This window comes from Bradysia coprophila, unplaced genomic scaffold (assembly GCF_014529535.1).
Source record: "Bradysia coprophila strain Holo2 unplaced genomic scaffold, BU_Bcop_v1 contig_232, whole genome shotgun sequence".
Taxonomy (NCBI): Eukaryota; Metazoa; Arthropoda; class Insecta; order Diptera; family Sciaridae; genus Bradysia; species Bradysia coprophila.
In genome coordinates, this window is record NW_023503493.1 from 12,337,349 (window position 1) to 12,365,166 (window position 27,818).

Sequence of the window (27,818 nt, forward strand, 5' to 3'; positions counted from 1 at the left end):
TAAAGAATATTTGCCAACAAAGCTTGAATTTATTTTTCTTGTCATTGTCACCATGGTCTGATGAGATATAGTGTTTTTGAACTGTTATTCTTAAGTGCAACGCATCGATAGATGCAATCAATCAATCTAAGAACAGTGTGGCAGAGACCATTTGCTATACGTTATCTCAATTCTTGCAGTAACCAATTTTCTACTTCCGGTCATTTTAATCGTCTAACCGGAAAGTAAAGCAATACTGTGCTTGTTGATCGCCCTCGCCAAATAAACTACTGTGCCTACAGAATATTGACAGAATATTAAACTTTACTCCAAACAATGTCTGTTCCGCATAGACTAAGCAGCTTCCGCCAAAAACGCATAGTACGTGTAAATGTTTTTAACAATCTGCGAGTTAAAGAAACATTACCGTCGCTGCACATTAATCGCAACGAACGAAAATCAAATTCAGATTTTGGCTTTGTACCTGGATTCCTGTAAAGAACGATAACGGTGCTAGTGGTCCAATCCACAATTCTTTGGCATTCATGCAAGAGATTAATAAATGCAAAAATATCTTCTGCGAGTAGATGTCGTAAGTGTACCAATTGGATTGCGTTAGTACGTAACAAAGTCGTTCGTTCTAAATGATGGTCGAAACAAATTGAGAGTTATAACACTCATCGACCTGGTAATTTATATACGTACGATCGACACGGCCTTAGTCCCAAAATAGCAATACAGTAACATTTCGGTAAATAAGCCATAAGCGATGCCATATCCTGACATCCAATTTTTCTGCCAAGCAAATGATCATGCCTCAATACGTTTTCTGGTGCATCATTACATACTGATAAAACTTACCACCTGAACTTCATACAGACACAATACTTGTGACAAATAGGCACCGCAAAAAAATGAGAAAATTAAGCGATCAAAAATTCTCTTCACTTCGCGCATGTAGCTGTTAAAGCAACGGTTTTATGGAATATATCTTCTAACTATCAAAGGTCATACTTATCCTTATCCTGACATTTTTGGCAAATGTTCCTAAGAAACAGATGTCGTTCGACTGTCGTTTTCTTGTGGTCCCTCCAGAATTCGTCAAGTTGCTTAACATCAACTTCGATAATGTCCACCTGCACCGAATAATTCAAGATGATCGTAATGAAATGTAGGACCACAAACAACGAGATGAATACGGCATATACACCCATTATTGACATGCAAGCATTAGCTACTAAATAGCCAGATAGTGTCGACTGATCAGTAAACGAAATTTCGTAAGGTAACAGCGACACCATTTCGCCCTTATCTCGATTGATAACCGACTGTACAGGATTGAACAAATATGCTGCCGTGGATACAGCTGCCGAGAATCCCAGGAATTGAGCGATTCTCTGCTTCAACAGTTCTAAATGTTGCAATTTTTCTGTCATCTGGCGGCTAGCCTGACGAATTATTCTCGCACTAAAGTTGTGTAGGGCCGTTATTTCCCTGAAATACTTCAAATACCACCAAAACTTTAGCACACACTGAAATGACTGTTATGCTTTAGACTGCCTCAACTCAATACTGAATGTAAATTACCGACACCGAAATGCCATAACATGCAAATATTTCGAAAATTCTGCCATATTCACCAGTCATGAAGTGTTCGATTTGCGAATAAATCATGTGATACCACATGAATACTATATCAATCGTCGTCAACCAATGTCTGGGATTAGTTTTCCACTCGTACGTACATTCCCATCCTAAAACTTTGCCGAAAAAGGCAAGAAAGTTGAACGTTTCTTTTATTGTAGTCTTAGCATCATTGTTAGGTCTTTCTTTTCGGCATTTCCTCTTGATTTCATTGGACGGTCTTTTGACTTTCGTTTCTTTATTCGAAACAGTAGACTCTACCAACATGCCAGGCTGGTTCACAATATTTTCCTCATTCATTTTAATATAAAACAAACGGTCAATGAAATAACAGAACGTCTAGTCAGGATGACTTCCAAAGTCGGATTGTCCAGTCGAATAATCGAGTGATTAGGAACAGCGGCGTGAGAAACTATTTTCTGGTGCATTTCAATGTTCATGCGTTTCATAAATAAATTAGCTCAAAGTAAAAGTGCACGAATCTCATTCAATATTCAGAAGGAAGTGCGGCTGTATGCCATCTGGTAATGCTCATTACATTTACATTATCTAATGCGTTTACTTAATGAGCTTGTACAAAGCAAAACTTTCGGATCTATACGTGTGGTACTAAGTAATGTATGAGTGTAACTGAGAAGAGCTACTTTTTTTATCATGCAAAGGGGACATGATTAAAATGTTGCTGATTATCCGAATAGTGAGATCCAAAAGGTCAGGGTGATTGTTACAATCATCAAGCTACAGAAAAGTGAAAACTTCAATTTAAAAAAGCAAAATTAAATTCGATTGATACGAAAATAGCTTGCTTTTACTCAGATAGAATATATAAAATTTGGAAGCTTCGCAACTTCTTAAAATTCTTAGTTTCAGAAGCTATCTGAGCTTCTGAATTTCTTGTGGATTCTTGAAAATAGCTAGAAGAGGTAATGTTAGAATTCTAAGCGAAGCTTGTGACTACTCTTACTGAAGTTATCACTAAAAAAACTGTTTCGACAACCCTGAGCCCTCTGACATCGCCTGAATTTTTCACCCATCCCACCACACCAAAAATAAGCTATACTTATTCACGTAACCCACAATTCTAGTGAATTTTCCCGTTCCATTAAATAATTTCAAACTCAAATCTATATCAATGGAAAAACGTTTTTCAAGTTGAAAAATATTTACATTTTACATTGTAACAATCTCCCTCCTGATTCTTATGCCCACTTGGATAATAATTGGCATAATCAGCTATAGTTTAAATCCTTTGCTATTTGCATTATAGAATCAAATGATTTCTACGATTTTCCCGTAAGCAACGCACTGGACAGTGCTATGCTGTAAGGCATGACCTGACCTTGTACGCATTTCAGTGTGTACATGTGTTTTGCGTGTAATGTTCTACAACTTACTTATTAATGAAAGCTCAGACCATTGTTTTGATGATGCTAGTATATTTTCCCACAATGCAGTTGCTGTATATTATCTACCTGTTTTAGACTGACTACAAGGTAGATGGTATACTGGGGGCTTAAACCAAGCCCAAGTGAAAACTCAATCATCAATTTTTCGAAATGAAATGTCTCATGTCTTTCCAGGGAGCATTGGGAAAACAGGCATTTTATTTGTAGCGATCACATCCGTTACTAACGCTAATTGCGTTGACTCATAATGATAACACATCCCTGGAATTATTTATTGTAAGTCGTAAAATTACTGTGTTGGTGGTCGACGATCTTAAGAAATAAAAACTGAAGATGCATGCAGCAACCGCTCGACTGTTTATGTTCGAAATGATCGAAAAATCGAAGAAAATCTGCAACTCAATTAATGTCTACATCTCCACATCCCTTCTGTGACAACCATATTCCTAAATTTGTGAAAGAATTTTAAAAATTTCTAAGAATTTAATTCCTAAAAATTCTTCAAAATTTCTAACATCTTTATTTTGACCATGTCATTGTATTGGTATGTCGACGTCGAGACTTCGATTATAAGATACATGACTGGATAGCCAATCCGATAACAAAATATCAATTTTATTAAATTTGGAATTTGTTATCGAAAAAAATTTAGTAAAAATCATTCAGTCAGGATGCAGCTCCCATCGCACTCATGCATCAATTATAAGGTAGTTTTTAAAAATACATTTTATCTGCCTATACTAGAACGATAATCTCGATGTTATCCTTCTAGGGTAAATGTGTTTATCTCGAAATATCTGTTCTCTGCAGATAAAGTGGCGTGTGTACCTCTGTCTAAAATGCTTATTTTGACGATTTGGATTATGTACCGAGCCGAAGGTTGAAGGCATTTTAGACAGAGATGTATATTCTACTATTAGCGGTGGTTGATATATAAATTAATGTTCACTTTGCGTACCAACTCAGTGTATTACGATGTTGTCTATCTCTAAAAACACAATTTTCGCAATTCCGGGACATAATCATCATCTTTCCATGCATCCATTTAATGTCGTTTTTAAGGTATTTACGTGTTACGGCATGTTTCATTTTCATTTACATTGCCTAATCACGTAAAGCATTGTACTAACGAGATTCCAAGTTGTTATTTGACAAGTGGAGAATACAGCCCTCCCCTTCGGGTAGTGCTGTAACAACTCATTTATCAAATACACAACTTGGAACCTCGGAAGTAATATACTATTATTTCACTGTTGTATCGGCCGCGGTATGTCGGCATTTTTTCGCACACGAAGTATTATCAACCTTGGTTCCGCCTCGGGTTTTTCTAGTGCGAAAAAATACCTTCATGCCTACCTTGCTACATAAATAACTATTACAGTATTATCTGCTAAGATTCTTATTATTCTGGAAGTTAAATGGATCAGCAAACGGTTAGAACAGCAAATTGATTTCTTACAAGAATCTTGAAAATTCTGATCTCTTTTTGGTATTTTTCCATTCTTCTGGGGTATGACTGTAGTGTGTGTAGAGGGTGAAAAGAATAGTTGCAGTGGAAAGTTTTGTAAATTGAATTTTGACTCATGGTTATGTATTGGTCAAAATAAATTTCTCTTATTGAAATCTACTGACATTTTTGGATATTATCCTTCGAAAAATTACTTCAAAATAATTTGAATGACCCATTGCCGGTTACCATTAAATGGATCATTCGATATCGAATCAATATACATCAATTCGTTCAACACGAAATTAATAAACACTGGGGGGTTAAGCTACCGCATTACGTATTTATACAATTATATACAAATTACCATTTTGCATGCAGTAATGCACTTGAAAAACTATTATATCGAACACTCATCGACAACATAGTTTGTTTTCTTGTATTTTTCCATAAAATGCGTACAACAGATTTCGGTTTCGATGCACACGAGATCGTCACGTGCATATCGGAAATGGAAAATTTTTGCTATTTCAAATGGTTCATGTTATGTACCTACCAACTATTTGCAATTGAAGAAATGACCGATATGTTTGGTTTCTTTTGTGTAAATTGATTGTAATATCAGAATTCAGAATATCAAGAATGATGCAAAATTTGTGCCGATGCATTTCTTTTTATAACCCTTTCCCTCATACATAGTCGGTGCATGAAAGATGGGTTGGTTGGCTCGTTCAATTAATTAATTTATTCAATTAATGCATGAGTCTGACGACAGTTCGGCGAAAACATATATTATTGTTAAGAAAGCCTTAGTTCGATATCGATGTGGTGACCAGTTTTGAGAATTAAAAAAAGTATTAAGTAATGCAAGGGTTCATGCATTTTCTAAGAAAAAATACAACACCATCGCTCTAGCATCAAAATTTCTTATTTTGTCAGTTAAAAATCGTTGAGTTTTCTTTAATTTTAGACTGACTCACCCATCTATTTCGATAAATCAACCTGAAATAGATTGTGAGGTTGATTGACCCCATTAATGTTCGCCTAATGTCGACAATGTTTCGAATAAAAGAATTCGATCTCACTTAATATAAGTCGCGGCATCAAACAATCTTTTGGTTCACCGGTCTTTACAACTTTAGGACTGTGGTGTGTTGCGACCAAATTACCGTGTAATAGAATGAATATCATTCGAAATACAACAGTGGAACGTTATCTGTCTCCCTCGAACAGATAAAAAATTTGATAAAATTTTACTTAATGGCTGGATGGATGACAGCGCTAAATTAATTATTTATTGAGAGACCTGCAATAGGCAGAAGTCACGAATCCTTATAGAACTTTTTTTTACATTTTTAGGTCGCAGTTTTTTGTCTCATAATTCGTCGGGCTGCAGAATCTGCAACTTGCAACTCTTCTGACTTAAATAAGAAATCACACAGCCATGACCGCATCGAACACTCTTTTCTCTTTCGTGAATCACCGATTAATCAGTGGATTAATCAGGATAAGAAAAATAGAGTACCGCATAATTGTGGACTCCATGAACGCAAAATTTCTAGTGTGGCCTTAGAATTGACCTAGTGTGACCTTGAAACATTTCGTTAGTCCACACAACGACCCGATTTCTGTTGGATTTATTTTCTTGAATCCTTGAAACTCTTCTACATCGACTTATACCAAGTCGAGTTGACTTAAAATAACAGACAAGTGAAAAATGGAAATCGAATTATTGTTTCCTTCGCTGAAGGAAGGGGGAATCGCCTTTTTAAGGGACTCAAATTCCCTAAAATTCCCGAATTCTGTTTTCTGGTCAACATCAATGCTATCCCAAATGGTATAAAAAACAACTGAAAAGGTCGTAAAAGCAACTTAGGGAGTTTGAAATATCGCCTTTTCAGAGAAAAGGACCAGAAGTGATGGAGAAATTAGGAAATTTTTAAGAATTTAATTCCTTCAAAATATGCTGTGGTAGGAAAATATCATATCAGATGACTCAATTCACCTATGTCGGCATTCGACATGTTATGCTAAAGCTACCTTCAAAAAATCCATGCAAAGGCACGATTTTTCAATAAATCTCAACCAAAATGACTTAAAACGACATTGTCCGCTACATTAAAAATATGGATCGATCAATTACCGTTAGGAATTAGGTCATAGCCATTATCTTACCGGTGAATCATATCTTTCGCCTATGGAAAATTTCCTTCGGTCAACCAAACTTTATATTCTTGTACTACGACATGAATTACAATGCCGCGTAACAGGGAAAACGTCTGCGCTGAAGCGAACAAAATATAATTCTTAATTCGTTTTATGTGTCAAGATTATCTGAAGACTAAAATTATTTAATTACGTCCGAACGTCATTGTCCCATATTCGATGCAATTGTTGCTTATCGATTGGCTTATCAAAATATTGAATTTGCATTGAACATAATCAAATCGGAATTCGAGTTTTGCCGGTGCGTGATAACCAAATTATATATACACAGCGAGAGGGAAGTAGTACATAATAAAATAGATCTGGTGTTTCGCATTTGTGTATGTGTGTTGGTGTATGCATTTGGAGATGATATAATATCACTATCACACACTGTTCTCGGTGTACAAATTTTTGCAAAGAATATGCTCTTTCAGCTGGAATTATTTATTTATGTATTTGCAGGAGGCAATCGTGTGCAATAAACGAAACCAAACTTTCTGGTATATACACATTTTGGTGGAGGGGATTGTAACATTTCGGGAGAGCCAAGGGCATATAAATATTCCATACGAAATATGAATCGGTTATTCAGTGCCAGTCGTTCAAGTTCACAGTTTGTATCGAAAACGAAAGCTAAAATGTCTATTAATAAAGTGTCTCATTGTATCTTTGATATGGACGGTCTACTATTAGGTTCGTATTGAATTATATTTTTTGGTTGGCTTACCGTTTGGTTTTTGTGCTTTGCTTAAAATCAAACTATTTTTGCTTTGCGATTCAGTGCTTTTTTGGGAATGATTTTTAATTTAATTCTGCTTATTCCCGACTGTTGAATATTTTCGGTCTAATTTTTTTTTTTTATGTCTTATCGAAAGAGTTACATGTGTAAAGGTCGTGGATCGTATTCGATTTTTTGTTTTGTTTTATATATTTGTATCAAACGATTTCACCGTTACGAAATGCCGGAATGAGTTTTACTTTGCGTTATCGGAGAATTGTTGCTTCTACGATTTACAATTTTTCATTTAATTCACATCATATGCTTATCACACGGTTCACACATGCCCTTTTACAGCCGAAATTCGCTAGTAATTTTGGATAATGGAAATAGCACATTTCGTACCTTGGACTAAAAGTCGTTTTTAGCGTGTGAGAAGTTTCCAGATAGAGCCGATGGCGAGGTCTGGCATCGAATACGTTAAAAAAGAATTTTAGTCCGTGTTACGAATAGCACTTTTCATATTTTCGGAATTTTTCAGAACTTTTTCGGAGTTTTTCCGGAATTTTCAGAATTAAAATTCACTAAAGTAAGCCCAATAATTGGGCCCTAGGTATAAAACATTCATTTCGACCCGATAAGACAATGAAAACGTTAAATTTTACCACAGCTCTGCTTCCAGAAGCAGTGCTGTGATTTTACAGTTTCTCTTCTTTTGTTTTTCTCTTCTTTTGTTAGAATTCTTTGTTGCAATTTCAGTAGAATGCTAAATTCCTTTGCTTTTACTTTGCTTTGCTTTTGTCGCTTTACAATTATGGGCAGCAAACAAATTAACGAAAAACTAAAATCATTTTTCAAATTTTGCAAAAAAAGACACGGAAACGTTGTACACAAAAGTGTATCAGAAAATACTCGACCCGTTTGGCAAAGTGTACACATGGGATGTAAAACAAACGTTAATGGGGTCACATGCTCATGAGGCGGCCAAACTAATGGTTAAAACGTACGAATTACCGATAACGTGGGAAGAATTTGCCGAACAAGCAAAACTTTTGACCACTGAAGTTATGGGAACGGCCGAATTTTTACCAGGTACAAAAATCCCGACGAATTTCACTAATTTTTCGTTTCTTTTCCCCGCCAATTTCCAGATACCGAACATATCTACGAAGGTCTTGTGCGAGATATTGCGAAAATGTACGACAAAAATTACGATTGGGATACGAGACTGCGAATTCTGGGCACAACCGAACAAATGACGGCCAAAATTGCCGTGAATGAATTAAAGTTACCGATTACCGTTGATCAGTTTCGACAGAAATTTTCCGAATTGGGACGAAAGCGGTTACGGAACGTCACATGGCTTAGAGGTTAGCGTCTATGGCGAAACAGAACCATAAAATTTGGAACCGAAATTGTTGAAACAAACAATGAAAAAAAAATTCCGTTACTTTTACCGTTTTTCAAGCATGCGACGATAGTTTTACAGCTGCAATAGATTCTTTGTCTGTGCATTTGCTTTAATTAAAGTATTAACGGAAAACCATTTCGTTTGTGTTTCAGGTGCCGAACGATTACTGAAACATTTACACGCAAACAATGTGCCGATCGCATTGGGTACATCATCCAGTAAAGAAATCGCCGAAATAAAAATGGAAAACCATGCGGCCATTTTCGATCTATTTCACCACAAAGTCATGGGCAGTACGGATCCAGATGTTAAAATTGGAAAACCGGCTCCAGACATATTCATTGTTGCTGCTCAACGATTCCCCGACAAACCGAACCCGGCGAACGTAAGGACGACACAAAAATAATCTTTTTCATCCCCACAATATGCTCAACCGAAATTTTGTCTCTTTCCAACAGTGCCTGGTGTTCGAGGATGCTCCAAATGGCGTCCGAGCAGCTACTTTGGCCGGCATGCAATCTGTGATGGTACCTGATAAAGCGGTCGCTGAAGAATTTCGACAAGAGGCCACCATTGTTATTGACTCGTTGGAAGATTTTCAACCCGAACTATTTGGTCTGCCACCATTTCCGACTGTGTAAAGCCGAACAGACGACATGGACATATTGACCATCGAAATGGGCTACGTTGCATTTGTGTTAGCTATGCAAGGAAAACAGGAACTTTACATTTTCTGGTTGACACAGTTTCTAGCTGGTTTAGCATGATCGATGTGTGTGCAGTATTTTTTTGTGTAGAAATTAATTTATAATTTTAGCGTACGCTACGCATAGTTTACAAATTTGTTTGATGATCACATGACGAAACACAAAGAAATTGAAAAGAAAAAAATTATTTTTTGTAAAATGGAAAATGCTTGAGTTTCAATTCTTTGGGTTGTATGGGCGATACGCAGTGTGTGATGTGAACTTGAGTTTTTTCTGCAGTCTATTCTTTCAAGCCTCGTTTCAAGCTGTTGACAAGTCCACTATCAAGAGACGTGTAAATCAGTTTTAACCTAGACAGTTGATAGACCGAGGAATTTGTGATTGTTCTTGTTCAGTGCAACTCAGGACATTTTTTGTTGGCATATTGAGAGAAGAAACTTCACTCTGAAAGATTTTCTTAATTGACATCGAGTCCATCCGATGTATTCTCAAAACAACGATTTCATAAATCGAATCTAATTACAGAAAACGAATTCCCGAAACAACAAATTGGCGGGAGTTCGAGAAGTGGCGCCAAACAGCACACTGAAATACCAAGCACTAGAATCGAATTCACTTAAGAGGCCTGCTCGACGCAGTAATCAGAATTTTGCTTGGTAATTCAGTGCGTTGTAGTTTCAGTTAAACAACTTGATAGAAAACAATTGCAATTTTCGCCAACGAAGGGGCCGGATGTTACATCTTGAAAGAGTTCCTGACAGAAGTTCTCTCAAGTTACCTTCGCGAATAATAGTTAGAACGATTCCAAAAACACATCCTATATGCACGTACATATTCAATTGCCAAAAATATGAGCTCTTGCCGAGCGTACACATGCACGATTGTAATACAAAGCAAAGACGATGAAATTTCTCTAGGATTCCTCTACAACCGTAGAGTGTTCTTCATTGCTGCGCATTATTTCCATAAACTTCTGATCAGATAGTAAAATGTCTCCACTAAGTAACTTCTTCGCCACGCCCACGGCTAGAAGGTAAGGATTCTCTATTTCCCTTGTTCATTAAGCTTTGGGCAATGCAAATGAAAGGCTAAACAAACTTAGATTCCGAAAGTTCAGCGAAAAGAATCGAAGCGGCCCTTCGACGGTTTCTTGCAAAGTCCTACCTCCGACAGAAACTGCTGCGTCGTTTCATTGTTTACGCGTGTTATACTCGATGCACCACTGGATGGAAACAGGAAGTAACTGTTCAAACCACTCCACAATCGAGGAAGATAGCGACATCGAGAAAAATAGGTCAATTTCTTCGCCTCAACAAGATTTTAAATTTATTTGTGATTTTGGTTTCTAGATTAAATCTCGTGTGGAATGGCTGATACGAAATTCGGTTAGCATTTTAGTGCGTTGTACGAAATTAATGGTTTTAGGTAAGCATCTTCGAAGAAATCCTCACAGAAGTTCGCTTAACTTACTTTCACGACCCTCCTTCGAACTCGTACATACCTACTTTGTACCGAAATAGAAGTCCGTGTCTAACGTACACATTGACGATTGTAAGACAAATTGATTAATTGCTGTTTGATCAGTGAATTATCGGTGTTTGTTTGAGTTTTATTTTGTCGAACTTAAGCTATACAACAATCAATCAATTCAGTTTCTCAAACGATTCAATTTCGTCGACAATCGGTACAACCATCAATCAATGTAATACAAACACTAAGTGAAGACGATGAGATTTCTCTAGGACTAACTTTTCCTCCACAGCTAGAAGCTAGGGATTTTGTATGTTTTACATGGTCATTGAGATTTGTATATCTGTCGGATCTCGGATTTGTCGGTTGGCTAGAGTAGTCTGTGCTCGTTCAAAAAATATTTTATTCAGGGGAACCTGAGGACGATTACTATCTATTGAAGTTTAATGATTAGCTGATCTTCTGAACTAATTAGACTGACGAAGCAGAGACGATAAATATTTAAATAATTTCCATCGACTTCCTGCAAATGTTACCTGATACGGCTATGCAAAGTTAACGTTATGTGGACGATTCTAGTATGATTTGCAGTCAACGGGACTAGATTTCCGATGATCTTATCATCGATGTTACAAGGCAGTAAACGCATTCAAAGTTTTATCAAGTTAAATCTGAAGTGCACTTGCTTACTGGCCATGCATTACCGATATGTTCAACGCAAAGCTCGGACTACAAATCATATTAAATTCGATCTGTTGAAGCGATTGAGTTATACCAATTTGAACTTTTCCGAGCCTTACTAAATACTAACTTGTATCACTTTCGAAGCTCTTATATGTGTGGGGACGACCTAATATCACAGACTCCCTTTTTAAAACGCTTAACTTGATTCATAATAATTCGGTGCAGGTCGTAACTTACCTAAATGTTCTTCTTATAAAATCGATGATAACGACTTTGCGCTGCTACATAAAAAAGGACACGGACAACGGTTTTCTTTTTTTTTGAAATGTTTTTATTGTTCCTTGAAAGCAAAAATTTACATTAGGAAAATTATAGCAAAACCAAATATTTATCACAGCCGGAGTAGGGATGGGAGAGATGAAAAGGGTGGAAATTAAAAACGTTAGGGGAAAATGACACTCGCCAGTCATTCAGTAGGCAAAGTATTCCGTCAGATTATTTCGTAAACAAAAAACGAAGATGAAAACATTGTGAGAGTTGGAGGGAATATTTTTTGTTGGCGTGGACGCCTCGCAATTTTTTTTTAGGAGAAACTATGCTCATATCAAAGGGAAACGGTAGATTGTGCTACTGTGATAAATACTCAAACCTGATCAACTTGTTTCCACCGTTGTACACAGTCCAGTCCAGCAGTAAAAAATCCAAGGCTGTTGAGCATCCGAATTCCTGAAAAACGATTCGATTTACAATCACAGTCATAATAATCGATGGATTGGAACAACACTAAAAGTGTTGCTTTATACACAAAAATTGTCAGATTAAATGTATCATCAAGAGTCTTATGTCGGGAAAAGAAGACATAAAATTGAAATTGGAATCATCATTAAACAAACACGAATCTCAACAGGAAAGAAAATATGATTGCCGAAGGTAACATACCTCTATCAATGTCAAAATTCAGCCGTTACAACCTTCTGTCATGTTGAGATGAAATCTGAAAAGGAGAAGAAAGGTATTCCGATTAGTTTCAATGGCACGACACGCGATGTTTTGAATTGGAATATATCAAAGCGATTCAGTAGTGGTTGAATATAGTTAATCATCGAAAAATCATAAACACGGACCAATTGGTTTCATCATTAAGAGCTTCAGTTTAAAAATTGTTTTATGATGGGGCTACTGAATGAGTGTATCGACATCTTCCATTTCGTTGAACACAAAATTCGTACTAATTACGGTTCACTGAATATTCTACAAACTACCAGCGGTTCACAGTTACATATTGATTGTCGATGCACTCACTCATCAGTCAGCCAACTCGTTCCATAAAATTGAAATGATAATCTACTTACATATCCGAATGGATCACAGAGCAACTCTATCCGAAAAACGGTTGCGTTGCAGCGCGTATTGTTCATTCAATCTGGAAATGAGATAAAGTTTTTGATCAATTGTATGATCTTCTCAAACAGAAATTTCGGGATGAAATTGGCAGATATTTTATCAGACAAATGCCTCGTACGAATTCATCCAGTGAAAGATTCGAAATTCAAAAATAGAATTTTCGGATCAGATTCAGAAGGTTGGTAGAAGTGGTGATCATCATTAAACCGTGAAAAATCGGTCATTGAAGTCATTAAGACTTTACTGAAAATCTAGGAAAGAAAAAACTTTTTTTCTTGTTCAAAATTTTCGTTGATGGGATTTTCAAAATGTGCTGCCCTTCCGTAACTCAAGTAGTAGTAAGTATGCATCATTTCATTTTCATAGCTTTCAGAGGTCTCTTCGAAATTTCACAAACTTTCAAATAACATAAATGAAGGACCGAACGGTCAACTGATCTCGAGTCTAAAAATCTCATCAACGAAGATTTTGGCTAAAAAAATTTTTTGGTTCAAAGATTTCACTTTCTCCGCTTATTCAAAAAAAAAAATCAATTTGAAGGATATTTACCCGAATTGCACTTCCGCTTGGAGTTTGTTTTTCTTATGGAATCGTCTTGTCATGTTAAACAGAAACCTGAGGACAAAGAGAACATTTTCTAATTAAAAAATTGGCTTGAACACGGAAAAATCGTTGTCTTGACTGAAATATTTTCAGATGTAAAAATTACAGCCATTTGTTACTATCATAACTTTGGTCAAACGGTAATTTGTTTCATCATTAAAATTGGCATGCGCTAGGCAACGTCAAGTCTTCCGGACAGTGGGACAATTAACATCTACGTTAATTTTAAGATAAAAATATTCTACACGTCCTTGCTACAATGTATGGACGTGTACATTGTACACCAGGGCCGCACTGGCTCAAGAAAGATCTTCGGGTGCTGAACGAAGAAAATTTGTTGAAAAGTCCTTTGTTGCCCTTCGCGCAAACTCTTACAGTTAGATTAAGTGAAATTATTTCGGCATGAATTTACTTCAGCTCTTTTTCAGCTGATCCACACAAACAATCTGAAGTGTTTAAACGTCTTTATACAGTTTTACCATTACCACGCGCGTGCGTGTAGCAGCTTGAACTGTATAATCAAGTATAAACAGTTTTGATTGAATGTGTGGATCTGCTGAAGAACAATTGAATCAAATTCATGCTGAAATTTCACACCTTCTGACTGTATCAAGTTTAAGATTGCCCGAAATAGAGAGCGTGTTAAAGTGAGAAATCAATTGAACTTAAAATTTGTGCAGCAAAATAATTTTTCAGTTGACAACAAAGATTCATAGACAAAACTTACTTTTGAATTATTTTCTGCTCATTCGTAGGATCATCGTAGTATGTCTCGTTTTTGCGGATGGCCAATTAGATGCACTAAAAATAGTATTAGAAAGGAGATCAGTAAAGAGACACCAAATTGTCAGATCGAATTGAGAGTGAAATTTAATTATTTTTTCAGAAACAAAAATCAATTTGCAGCCTTATGGTTATTCTCATTACTTTGATCAATCGGTAATTTTTATCATCATAAAAAACAATAACGAAAATGAAAAGACGGAAAACTGTCAATGAAAGCTCACCTCAAAGAGTAGAGTGGAATATGGATGGTCTTGTGGTGTGCTTGGCGCTTTTATATCCCCGATCGAACCATAGAGATCTCACTCCTTAAATCTGTAAAAAAAATTAATTTTCTTTAGGTTTCTGCCTTAATCAAATCGAATTCAGATTTTCGTTTTTATTTCAAATAAAATTTTATCAGACAAATGCCTCGTACGAATTCATCCAGTGAACGATTCGAAATTCAAAAATAGAATTTTCGGATCAAATTCAGAAGGTTGGTAGAAGTGGTGATCATCATTAAAAAAACGTATGGAATGAAGGAACAAAATGTCAAATGAATTTTACTCACCATTCTGATTCATATCTTGCCCAGTAAAATGCCATTGACTTCATCTTCTTCGATCACTGGAAGCAGACAGAAAATATTTTTGTTATTACAATCTGTCATAGCGGAAGGGATTTCAAAACAAATAAGTTTTTTGTTCGAATTTTCTCATAAAAATTAAATAAATTCTCAACAACAGAAACGTTATGAAATTAGATCCGTGTGTTATAATCATTGAAATTACTAATTATCAAATCACATTTACCAAGAACGGTATGCATACCTTATATTGATTCGATGTCATCGCAGCAAAGAAACTTTTTTTTTCATTCAAGCCGACTTGTAACCTGGAAAAACAGAACGATATTAGATCGATGGAATTAGGAATTTAGAAGAAATTTTTTAAACAGAAAATTAATTAATTAAAAAAAATCATTTTCTATCGTTGTCATCGTATTGCCGGCTCATGAGCACAGAGAGTTTTAGTGATTTATACAATCGGGTCATGTGTCTTAGCACCTTATTCAAGATCAATTTAAACATTGCCCCAACGCTAATCGGATGTTAAACGATCAAGTCCCTTCTATTCATTGTTTTTTTTTTTTGTAATTTGCTGTTTCTTTAAAATCACTGTCATGTCTTCAGCTACAGCAAACCCATCACAGTAAACCCCATACAAGTTATAAATATCATTCCAGTTCAAACCCAATGCTGTTAACTAGACACCTCAATTTGAATTATTTCACAAGATCCACGGAGAACGAATACGACGTATCATAAATTGTGAATTGATGGACTTTCTAATTTAATCAGCGATAAAGTAAACACATTTACAGTTTGTGTTTGTGAATAAACAATATGCCCGATACGTTCATGTTACCCAAGTCAAATATTGTTACTTTGCAAAAATGTTCAAGTCATCAAAAACTGTAAAATATTCATCGTTCATCTGGTATACGTTCTGATCATAAGAGTCATTTTATCACAGCATCCCTTGAACCAAGAGAAAGCAAACAGCAAATCATTACGAGTGATGAAACTTAGATTGCGCAACACAATTCTGAACTCATCAGCTGTATTGGTTGTAACGCTTATCTAGTAAATTGTGAGAATTGGACTATACCATGGCCTAATGGTACTCAATACCATTGTTTGGACAGTTCTTGTAAAATATAATTTTCATTTCATCACCCAATGCATTTGATTTTAGAATTTTATGCTCGTCGTCGTATATTAATTGAACAATTAACTCGCGTCATCATACCATCTCATATTCATAGTAGCTGTCCATTACAGAATCAGTGTAGTAATAGAATTTGTCGGATGATTTAAACGATTTAGATTATTTTGGTTTTTATAAGAAAAATTTTGAATTATAATTAGTGAGGTTGGAGATTTCAGTTTTTTTTATAAATAATTGTAACCCGACTTGACTTGTACCATGTAGAAAAATTGACCGACATTTCTAACTCATAAATTCAGTCATCAACACAACGAATTTATTGGAGCCACCCTCAACAACAACAACAACATTTAAAATCAAATCTTTTGCTTTCGTCGCAAGTTATTATTATACAAAGGACCTGAAATAGTTTTTAAAAGAATTGATTAATTTCGAGATTGTCTTACCTCTCGTTGTTTTATTTATAACAATCAGAAATTGCATTGAAGATCATTGTCTTGTTTAACAGGAAACGTTGAGACAGTTTTAGGTTCAGTGGGTAGTCTAAGTTTTTTATACATTTTGCCAGTATAATAGTAGTGAAGTGACCAAAAATGTTGAGTTTCATACAATCAAAATAATTTCTTTGTTATAGTTTGTGTGTTCCGATGATTCCTGTCTCCTTTTCACAAATTTCGACAAGTTTTTGAGTTTGCACTTTAGTATTTTACGTCCTGTAAATCAGAAGTTCGGTCGAAGAAGCATCGTTTCTTATTCTGGCTAAAACCTCGTTCAGCGGAAATTATTTAAAACACTGATCGCCTACAACACAACCCCAGCCGGTGACAATGATCGTAAATTGTCACATACAATATTCCCATTCGTAGCTCCTATATTCCGAGATCATTTTGTCGCAAAATAAGTATGCGATCGACGAAGCGAAGTGATTATGTGCGAAGCAAATTCGTGAATGAAATCAATGTGATTGTGAAATAAGGTGAAAATTCTTCAAACAGTTCGCCGGTTGACCTAAGACATCATCTGTAGAATATTAAGGCCGACAAAAATGTAAAATATTTCTTGCACCTGGAGGAATTGACTTTTAATTTCATGACAATTGCGCTGATAACGACTTCAATGAACGGGTTAAAACGTTTGGAACAAAAAGCTTTAACACATAAAATCAATCTAGTATTTAGTGTAGCTAGTTGCGATTCGTTTGGAAAAGGTTCTGATGATGTCTTTGTAATGCTGAAATTTGTACACCGACTACATTATCAACAAGAAGTCTTTTGTATCGAATGATGTGTTATAAACTGCTTATTAAACATTAAGGTTTTCGTTTTGCCTTTGGCCTAAACAAAACCAACTGAAGCAAAAATGTAAGAGACAAATCGATAAAACATGAAATCCATTGGTATGTTGATGATCCTTTTATGATAGTTCAATCCCTTCAAATTATATGACAACTTTCATTTGCTAATCAATAGCGCTGTTGTAAAATCCCATCGCTTGTTGCATTTTACCAATAAAAACATCTTCGTTCATAAATATTATCCGCCCAACAATCAGTAAATATCGAATCGTGTTCAACATCCAGAAGTGAACACAAGTTACCAGCGGACAAGCTTTCCGAAGGTCTCACTCAATCGATTATGGAAACCCAATATGTGGCAAGGTTTATTATTGGAAATTTTAGTTCGGAAAATTTGGAAAAATTCCGAAGAATCCAAAAAAAAAGTTTCCGAAAATTCTATGAAAATTCGGAATTTTTCCGAAAAATCTCCGAAATTTCGGAAAAACTTCGAATGATTGATTCTAATAAAATTCGGAAACAATTTGTGACTTTTTTTCCGAATTTTCAAAATTAAAATTCCCAATAATGAGCCCTGGAGAGGAATTACGGCTGCATTTCCCTATTCTCTACTCTACCTGGTAGAGAAATATTGTGCACATTCTGTGCACAAAATATGCTCAATATGTGTACTAAATGTGTACTGTAAATTATGTGTTCGTTACATACACATTTTGTACATTTTCTGTGCACAGAATGTGTACAATATTTCTCTACCAGGTAGAGTAGAGAATAGAGAAATGCAGCCGTAATTCCGCCCCTGATTGCAGTGAAGTCAAAGAAGAAATAAAGTCAATCTGTTGTAAATAGTCATGTAAACCTTATGCGGATGTTCAAGCAGCTTCAGCATAACGAAACTTATTTAGTATTTGATGTTCTAATAATTTTGTTTTGTCGTTACAAAAACATTTAAAAAAATCGACGAGTTTGAAAGGGGGTTCAGCAGATCGATGTTCCATTGCAAATTTAAATCGACATCATTCAGTCATTTGTGTGATCTTATTAATTGACTAAAAATAAATCCCTGTTGTATTGTCGTAAGTTTGTGGTTTACACTGCATAGTCATAGTCTATCAACCAACCAAACAATTACTGCAATATAGAATCAATCCGTTTATGAACACGGAATCTCTTTCAAGAAGAATCTCCATAATTTTTCAAACTTAGAAGACATTCTATGAAATCTCATGTTTTTCATTAGAAAATGACGAAGGCCAAGAAATAAGTATGAAATCCGAACACCCTCTTCCCCCTTGAATATGTCCGTAAATTCGTAATTCTGTACTTAAATCAGTTATTTCAATCAGACCCCTTTTCGTTTCGCTAATTGCGAATGATTAAATCAATGCGAAAAATTATGTTTTCTTCACCAGGACCGATCGGATAATAGAACACAAACCCTGCTCGGAATTGCCGGAGAATTGAAAGGAATCGACAGGAATTGAAAGGAATTGAAAGAAATTGAAAGGAAATAAAACGAATCCGGCAACTAGACGAGTTGCTCCGGTAGTTGAGGTAATTTAGGAATTGAAAGGAATTTGAAATTGATTTGCCACCCTTTTGGGAAGTGGTTTTCCCCCTCGTGTTTTGTTTGTAAAACAATCGTTAAGCAATGATCACGTTATCCCACTCTATTTCCACCAGCGAATCAATGGAACGCATTAAAAGAAATAATCGAAACAATTTCGTTCTAGACAAATCGGTTGTATGTGCTAGATGCCAGTATGATTTTGGAAATTATTTCCTGTAAGGGTATGTTAGACATAGTGATATTACACTTTCAAACAGACGACTATAGCTTCACATCAATGATGATAACGATAATATTAATAGAAGATAATTGTCTTATGTGTTTAAAGTTTAATTAGAAATGTTGGTTTCAATCTTGTACACTTAATCCAGGTTTAGCTTAAGTTAAATCTAATGACATTCAGTGAAGTAATGGAAAATTAAAAAAAAAATAAGGAAAAGAACAAAATCGTTAAAGCAACAAAAAATATGTAGAAAAATGATGTTGAGATATAATAATCAATCAAGTTGGTTGTTCAATTTTTTTATACTAAATTTTAGTAAAAAAAAAAAACTTTCCAATCAAATGGAATCCTTAAGTTATTTTATCCGTAAAATGAAGTTAATTAATTCTCTATATAGAAAGTCTTAATACTAAATATTTTTGATACTATACCATTTGACATGAAAATCCATTTAGTTTCTCTTTTTATAAATATAAATAAAAATTTTGTTTACGAACAAAAAAAAAGTCCGCGTCTCATTGTGAACGATTTTTCTCAATAATTTTTTTTTTGGTTTTCACATCTCCTCTCTCTATTTTTCTTTCCTTAGTTAAAAAAAAAGATCAGTTTCTCCACGGTGTGAAAACATTATCTCAAAAAGTTTCGGTGTTTGTGTTTGGATATAAAATCCGGTGTTTAAATATCATCGGTTATCTAAAACCGTCTACGTTTGTTTTGGAAATTTCCATCATTTTGTTGATTATTCCATGGCCCACGTTGGCCGCCGCCGCCACGATTTCCACCGCCCATTCCGCCTTGATTTCTATTATTCTGTCCGAAATCGTTGAATTGATCCTATTGTTTCGTATCAAGTGGATAGTTTAGATAATTTTTTTTTGATTATCCACAAGATAATTATTAAGAGAAAGGGGGAAAATAAAATTTGTTTTGTTAAAATTAACGAAATGAGTTAGAATATCGTTTCTTGTGTTTGTTTTCTTTTTTTCAGGTATTACTGCGACGAGTAAGTAAATCAATTCGTTTGAGCTCCTTTCATATTAAAGAAAAACGAATCAACGAATCAACGTACTCACTCTGCTCATAATACCACTTTAGCACCATTGTGGGTAAAAGTAAATTTTAAGCATTGCACGATTATTTAAACTTCAACTTATAATATTTGTTACGCTTTATAATTTGAGTAAGATTTCGTTTACGCATAAACATTAGACGATTTGCAACCTATTCCGAGAATATAGTTGCTTCATTCATTAATGTATTATAGACAAGCCTGAAAATTCGTTTCGAGATAGTTTCATATAAAATAGTTCCGAGATGTTTGACTAATATGCGCAACAGATTGTTGGTATATGGGAGACCGATATATTTGGCCGCATAAAATATACCAAAATCGTTGCTGGTTGACTTTACAAAACATATTTTTCGATAGCAAATTTATCGGAGATAGTTTCTGATATTTTCAGTTTAGTTTTTGAGCATTAATATCGTATGTGGTGTCTTAAGGTCTGACAGCAAACGCACAATTATAGAAAGTGTATTGTCCAATATATATTCGAAACGGCTTGTTTCGGCTAAAATGACAGTTTTAAGTCAAGTCAGGAAAATCATCTGATGACTTTAAGAAAGTTATGGTCAAATTTTCGGTACCAATAGACGAAGGATCTCTCTGTCGTTATGAGTTACGACCAGTTGTGGCAACGAGGGACTTTCATTTTTGGTTTTTTATACTTTGTTGCTACAAAATCAAAGTTTATGCAGACGTTATGCAGTAGAGTATTTCTAAAAGGGAGATGCTTTTGTTACCCTCGTAAAATACTCCGACAATTTTTTTTCCATTATTACTTAGAGCATAATAAGGCGGTATATGCTGGCCATCTATTCACAACCAACCACTCCATCAAAATTATCCATTTTTCCATGAATACTCTAAACTCCCATTACTCATTACCTTTCCACTTCCATCATCAAAAAATTTAGCGTGAAATGATGTCAATGCGAGGTTTTTTTTACTCATTTTCGAAGCCTATGTATGTATGATGGTATGGTGGTTTGAAGCTTGACTCATTTTATTAGTCACCCCAGTTAACTGGCTAATTCCTTAATGGAATTGAAAAATATTTTTGGAAGGACTGGCGAGCCATACCAATCCGAAAATTGAACTTTTCAGGCATGACAGACTCTCCAACGAAAATTTTATTTTTCATTGTCATTCATCTCCAATGCCTTCACTTTAATTCAGATTTTTTACGACGCGTTGTGATATTCACCAGAACCCTTCTAGCGCTCAAAAACAAATGTTATTCATCCTGCAAAATCTAACAACGACGATCCGATGAGGGACCACAAAGCCAATGGGTTCTGGGTCTTTAAATTTTACGAATTGAAATTCTATTGGTTTTGCAATTTAACAATCAGTTTTCTAGTTTGTTTTGACCATTTGATTCGCTTCCGAATTGGTGTGTTTACTGCTGCATAGTCAGACCCACAACGATATTCAATTAAAATAAAAGATTTCGTTTTTAGCATAGAAATATTCCAGCGCTCAATTTCAAAGTAATAAAATCAGTGATAATATGGACAAGTGAGATTGAGAGAGAGTATTTTCCATAAGTCATAAATTTGTCGTCTATTCCATAATGATATGAGTTGTGATTTGTTTCAAATTGGTTGTAAATCATATAAATTCATCAGAAAAGTTCATATTCAGTGAGTGTATGTTATCATCGATTTAAATAACGATTCAGTCTCGTTTGATAGAAAGAAGAGTAATATATTGGAAGAGAGAACATAAAAAATATTATAATTATCATCAGTTCAAATAGTCTGTAATGCTCATCTTATGAAATTTAATGTTTTTTTAAAATTTAAACTAATTAAATACGAAGTGGGGAGGTGCATTCAAATATGTGTGTTTATAAAGTAAAATGAATTCCACCTCCGTCCACAATCGAAGGATTTTTTTTCTCGAAATATATTCCAAATGTTTGCGTCTGTTTTATCGTAAAATGTACTCAGTATTCGGTTGACAATGTGAGTTAGTTTATTGATTCAGATAATAATAGTTTCGTTCAAGTTCACAGTTATTTGTTGCTAACAAGCAGTTTCAACTATATACTGTAGTGCGCCCCCATTCCCTATTATAACTTTTTATAATTTGTTCGATTTGGTCTTGTTATTTTGTAGGATTGTATAGGACATATTGTTTGCAGAAAAGTTTGTTTTTATAGTCAAACTTTCGTTCACCACCCTCCAGCCATATGGTAATACAATTGGTCGAAGGATGGTTGATGTTTTTAGAATTTTCAATGTTATCAGATGCACGCAAAATTGACATTTATTTAACCGAATGGATTGTAATGTTGATGTGATTTCATGATGTTGTTTTTTCGATTCTGTTGTGTTTGAGAAATTAGAGACAACGAGTCAGAAACATTTTCTATTAGAACAATGTTCATTAGATTGGTCGTTCCGTGATCTGAGTGGAACATTATAGCGAAATTCAATTGGTAAAACATCTGTTTCAAATTTACCGGTAAATGTAGCGTTTAACGGTAAATTTTAAGCAAATTTGTTTGAAATTTACCGGTAAACGCTACATTTACCGGTTAAATTTCAAACAACATTTTTGACTGTTGGTTTTACTAGAATATACAGACTGTTGCAGACTGTAACGAATGATACAGTGCAACTATATGCAACGAATGCTTTGCCAGCTGTTGGTATACATTTCCGTTATTGTCATAACGTAAACGGTACACCCCTTTCCGTTCCACATTTCTTAAATTTGATAGAAAAGTTTTCTTAGCGGTATTCAAGAGATGTATTGTGTATAAGATGTATGGAGTGGTGATACCAGTAGTTTAAGTGGAAAAAGATTCGAAAATCAATTTCTTTCAAAAGAAGATCGCTCTGGATTTAGATTCAACTAATCACCAATAGGAACGCCTACCTATTGTATGCTAAAATCAGTTTCAGATTTTCTCAAATTTTCATAAACTCCCATTAGACCAATGCCCCACGGCATTTTGTGTTCCACTCACGGTGGGAAACTTATTCCATTTACATTGTTCGATACGAAAAACCAGTTTGCTCTACGACTTCCCCCCTATAAGAGTCCTCTAGAACCTCAAAAATGTTGGTCGTAGAACAAATTTGTTTTTCTTATCGCACCAGGTAAATGGAATGGAATAGGCTATAAACCGTGAGGATTCAAATATGGAAAACCAATATTTCGTTCAGACTTTCAGAGCTTTTCATAAAGTGAATTTTGGCTTTTTTGGCAACCAGTTACAATCATGAAATTTTTGGAAAACTTTTGTTCAGTTAGTATAAACGAGTAAATTTTAAAGTTAGCCGCTCTCGCGATACAGTACAGATGCTTCGGTCAATGTTTTTGCCTAAATCGATTGTCCAAAGGTCGTAATATATCATTTGCTTGCACTCAATGAAAAGTACCACAACAAAAATCTATTTCTTCAACTTACGAACTACATCGTACGTTCAACGGAACTTAAACCTTCAGTCAACGTTCTTTTGTTGTTGCAGAAATGAATAACAAAAGCAAAAGAAGAGCTGAAGACATTAACACTGCGGTCGCTTCTGTATTCTCGTTCACAGTACACCAACCGATGACAGGCTGTGTACACAGTTATATTCATTTCCGATAAGTTTTGACATGCTATTTGGTGGTTATTTCCAACCGAACAAATTACAGGTAGGGAAAAGCACTTTCTAATTGAGTACCCAAACATCAACGAAGAGAATACGCCGTGCAGGAATGAGATAATGTTCGTCCTTAATGGATTTAATTCCCCCTACACTCTTGAATAATAAACCGACTGGAATTGCCAGTGAGGCTTTGTACATTTCGATTAATTGGATTAACTTAATTGACTGATGAATTAAGTTGATTAAGAGTTTCACATTAGCGTTTGCCACAGCCGGACTGGCTGCCGAACGGCGTAAGTACAAAGAGCTCAAAAATATGTTTTTTTAAAGGCACCAAAAGCCGAGTTGACCGAAAACGCACCCACAATTTGCCGGGTTGCCATATATGGTCAGACTGGGCCAGACATTTACAATGTTGACATCAACGATTGCGTAATAAGATCGATAATTCCCTCTCCCCTCCATTTGTCTTTAATACTTGCACGTCGATACACACAATCTTAGTCATCTAGACGGAGCGCACTATAAATGGCTTAAAAAGTCAATCATTTCGAGAAAACAATGCAGAAAATAGACCAAGTCCAATCCGACATACTGAGCACGAATAACGGCAATGAATTGCAAACATTTTTCAAATATTTTGTTTTTCGCTTGGAATTTTCAAAAAAGAAAACCATTCCGAACGGAATGAATGTTAAAATAACGGAATGCCCTGCGGCATATTAAAAACGGGTCAGAAGACTCAGAAAGAGGTACAAAAGAATTTCGAATCACTTACCATATTGCCGCCGCCCATTCCGCCTTGGAAGTTTTGATTCTGTCGTGGACCGTCGAAGTTTTTCCTCATATTGTTGTTTCCACCACCGCCACCGCCGCCAAGATTGTTACCGATATTGTTGCCCATGTTACCGAGATTTCCGATATTACCCGAGCCTTGTTGATTCTCTTGAGCGTCCAGCAACGAATTTAACTGTTGAGCCTGGTGGAATGAAACGGAAATTCGGTCAATAAATCGAAACGATAAGAAATTGACATCGATTGAAGTTGTTGCTGACTGTGTTCAGTTGTGGTTGGGTGTAATAATCAAAGGATATCATAAACACGGACCAATGTTTTTCATCATAAAATCACACACAAAAGTTCCAAGGCAACAAATTGACTAATGGCTTGTACCGTACCTGCATGAACAATGTGTTTTCCTGTTGTCGTCGTCTCAATTCCTCCTCTTGTTTCGACATTCTCATTGACATTTCCTCTTGGGCACGACGCATTTGTTCCTCGTTTTTCATTCGTTGCTCATCGGCGAATTTCTCTTTCATTTCCCAGTTTGTTTTGCGCTGGTCTCGGTCCTGTTCTCTCTGGCGTAGTTCTGTATGAAAACGTTAGATTAGCAAAACAGATTGGCAAGACGTCTAGCGTTGACTTCACTTACGATTTCTTAGCATTTCGGTCTCGTGTTCGTAGCGTGCGTATTCCATTTGAGCTTCCAGTTTCTCTTCCTCCATTTTCATTTCATTCTTGAGGGCGTCGTGTTTCTGTTTGTACAAATCATGCAACTGCTTCCATCTTGTACCATATTCGTGTTCAAACGAACCCTGTTCGGCGAATCGTGGTCCACAAGAACGAGCGCTCATGAAATCTTGATTTTTCTTGGTGATGGTCTTTTCCGGATAGCCGTCAGTATCGTCACTGTGTTCAAATAGCTCACACACACACGGACGCAGCGATGACGTCAAGAAGAAACATTTATCTGTGCAATAGCGGATAGCGGCCATGGCACCCGATTTACGAGTGAATTCAACGATACCTTCACCGGTTGGCTTTCCTCGATCATCGACTACAATCACGGCTCGTTCGACTTGTCCAAATATTTCAAACGATTTGTGCAATAGTTCGTTCGTGACGAACGGTGTCAGATTCTTAACCCGAATGGTTGTCGCATTTGGTGCGAATCGAACACGAAGCGCACGACTTTTGCGCACGAAACCATCCAGTTCACGTTTAGCCTTTTCAGCATTGGCACGGAAATCCACTTTGATGAATGCAAAGAATTTTTCCGCATTCAAAAACGCTTCGCTCGTTTCACCGTACGGCGTAAAGAGATCTTTCAGTTCCTCTTCGGTGATATCACTGGTCAAATTGCCGATGTACAGCCGATTACGTCCGGAAAATTTCACTTCTTGATGTTCGATCGATGGAATGTCGTGTGTCGGACCTTGCATATGGCTCAATTTCTGATTGATCATGAAATCTTCACCGCCGCCATTGCGCATTCCGCGATTTTGTCCCTTGTGATGCATACGATCGCCACGGTTGTCACCCTGGTTGTTACCGCGACTACTCTGATTGTTGTCGCCTTGACCACCGTCCGCCTGGAAATGAATCAAACGAAAGGGTTGGATTATATCCAGCGATGCGATGTTTTATAATGACTAAAAAAAAGTGACATTTCGGTCTAGGGATAGTAACCGTTCCGTAGAATATTTCATGGAAACATTCGCTCCTCTGAAGACTTGATATTTTTAACGTGTGGAGGGTCAACTCAGGTCATGCTAAATTAATTCAATCGCCTCACGTGGCGTAAAGGCAGTAAATCGAATTCAATTTCTTTTGTAATCCACAGCACTAGCTTTCCGCTTTTAGCATATTGGTGCCAAAGCAGTAAAGGGCATTTGACTTAATTTTGCATGAAATGAATTTCACCTGTTCCGAGCCTTAGAAAATAACCAGCCAGAAACATCATTGCCGATCGATCATTTCATGGGAAAAGATGATTTTTTCGCCATTGCAATGGGCAGAGTTTTAAGGGCAACGTGTGCCGGCACGTGTTTTGTAAAAAGGAAAATTTGCGTACGTGGAACATCTGACAGTGACAGTTGCTTTCAGCACAGAACTGAACTCACCGGAGGGTCTAATTTAATTTTTTTGCGAATCTTCATTCACTAAGTACTAATAGAAGTCAGTCAATCTCATGGTAATCAATTATTACGTCCTCAGTGCTACAATTTCTAAGTCATTCCTCTAGTAATAATTACGACTAATCAGCAGCTCTATTGATTGGATTACAATAAAAATGACACGGAAAATTAATTAGATAAAGAAGAAGAGCGAACAGAATCTCCACGTTTTGTGAGACCAACTATTCGCCGGTAGATGAATAAATTTCGATTGACGTTAAAATTGCCGTACAAAAATCAAATTTTAAAATGACTACCGATGTTTCTGTATGTTTCATAGTAACGCGACGCAATAAGAGGTTTTTTTTGGCACGCTGGTACAGGTAGCCATTTTGAAAAAAAATGAAATTTTTCGGAAAAATCCATCGCCTGCGTAAAAAAACCTTATGAAAAAATTGACTTACATCTTGATTTTGGTTCTGATTGCGATTCTGCTGGAAATTGCGATTATTTCCGCCACCGGGGCCACCACGTCCTCCGCCAAAGTTACGATTGCCCATTCCACGTCCTCGTCCACCAAAGTTTTGACGATTTCCCCCTTGGTTATTTCCATGATTCTGGTTGAAGGGCTTACGATCTTCATTTTGACTGAACGACTGATCCATTGGCGTGGCTGGTTCGGCCTTAACCAAAGGTTTTCCTTGGCTGGCGACACCATTGGGTCCACCAGCATTTTTGTTGCCTTGCTGCTGTTTCATATTGTTTGCGGTGATTCTTTGTGGCTGCGGTGGTGGCAGCGTTGCACTTTCTGCTTTTGTTTCCATTTTTCTGTTTTTTTTTTCTTCACTAAATTAATTAAAATAAACGCTGAACAAGCACTTTTTACGTCTTCACTGTAAATGGCGTCCGACGGAAATGGACAGAAAATTACAATGGCATCTATGGCAGTGCTAAAATAGTTTTCATTTATTTTGACAGATGGCGCCTGAA

General features: G+C 36.0%; 3 protein-coding genes and 1 non-coding gene across 8 annotated transcripts; 1 reads left to right on the forward strand and 3 right to left on the reverse strand.

Annotated features, from left to right (window-relative positions):
• Positions 1-286: 286 nt before the first annotated feature.
• On the reverse strand, positions 287-13,698 carry LOC119076686 (odorant receptor 67d-like). 3 transcript variants are annotated; one of them, XM_037183588.1, is made up of 6 exons: positions 1,567-1,989; positions 994-1,511; positions 841-940; positions 685-774; positions 464-619; positions 287-384 (listed from the first exon to the last, which is right to left on the reverse strand). In XM_037183588.1, the coding sequence occupies exons 1-6, from the start codon at positions 1,921-1,923 to the stop codon at positions 334-336; spliced, it is 1,272 nt and encodes a 423-aa protein (XP_037039483.1). In that variant the 5' UTR covers positions 1,924-1,989; the 3' UTR covers positions 287-333. The 3 variants fall into 3 exon arrangements, 2 of the variants coding, with proteins under 2 accessions (XP_037039483.1, XP_037039484.1); XM_037183589.1 differs by lacking the exon at positions 287-384 and having other exon boundaries at positions 567-619; positions 685-758; XR_005087680.1 differs by lacking the exons at positions 287-384; positions 685-774; positions 841-940; positions 994-1,511; positions 1,567-1,989 and adding exons at positions 2,037-2,042; positions 13,688-13,698 and having other exon boundaries at positions 486-619.
• LOC119076711 (probable pseudouridine-5'-phosphatase) lies at positions 7,229-9,708 on the forward strand. Of its 2 annotated transcripts, none has more exons than XM_037183628.1 (4): positions 7,229-7,377; positions 8,276-8,494; positions 8,966-9,198; positions 9,272-9,708. In XM_037183628.1, exons 1-4 carry the CDS (start codon positions 7,260-7,262, stop codon positions 9,452-9,454), a joined length of 753 nt encoding a protein of 250 aa, XP_037039523.1. In that variant the 5' UTR covers positions 7,229-7,259; the 3' UTR covers positions 9,455-9,708. The 2 variants fall into 2 exon arrangements, with proteins under 2 accessions (XP_037039523.1, XP_037039522.1); XM_037183627.1 differs by lacking the exon at positions 8,276-8,494 and adding an exon at positions 8,554-8,772 and having other exon boundaries at positions 7,230-7,377.
• Positions 12,285-27,761, reverse strand: LOC119076670 (hrp65 protein-like). 2 transcript variants are annotated; one of them, XR_005087679.1, is made up of 12 exons: positions 27,293-27,747; positions 25,364-26,303; positions 25,110-25,300; positions 24,710-24,910; positions 15,277-15,340; positions 15,018-15,073; positions 14,689-14,779; positions 14,409-14,482; positions 13,628-13,693; positions 13,027-13,097; positions 12,614-12,668; positions 12,285-12,400 (listed from the first exon to the last, which is right to left on the reverse strand). XR_005087679.1 is itself a non-coding variant. In XM_037183564.1 (5 exons), the coding sequence occupies exons 1-5, from the start codon at positions 27,650-27,652 to the stop codon at positions 19,957-19,959; spliced, it is 1,833 nt and encodes a 610-aa protein (XP_037039459.1). In that variant the 5' UTR covers positions 27,653-27,761; the 3' UTR covers positions 19,731-19,956. The 2 variants fall into 2 exon arrangements, 1 of the variants encoding a protein (XP_037039459.1); XM_037183564.1 differs by lacking the exons at positions 12,285-12,400; positions 12,614-12,668; positions 13,027-13,097; ... (3 more) ...; positions 15,018-15,073; positions 15,277-15,340 and adding an exon at positions 19,731-20,097 and having other exon boundaries at positions 27,293-27,761.
• On the reverse strand, positions 12,745-12,817 carry LOC119077227. The gene has a single exon (XR_005087766.1). It is a non-coding gene; the product is annotated as a small nucleolar RNA U18 (small nucleolar RNA).
• Positions 27,762-27,818: the final 57 nt, after the last annotated feature.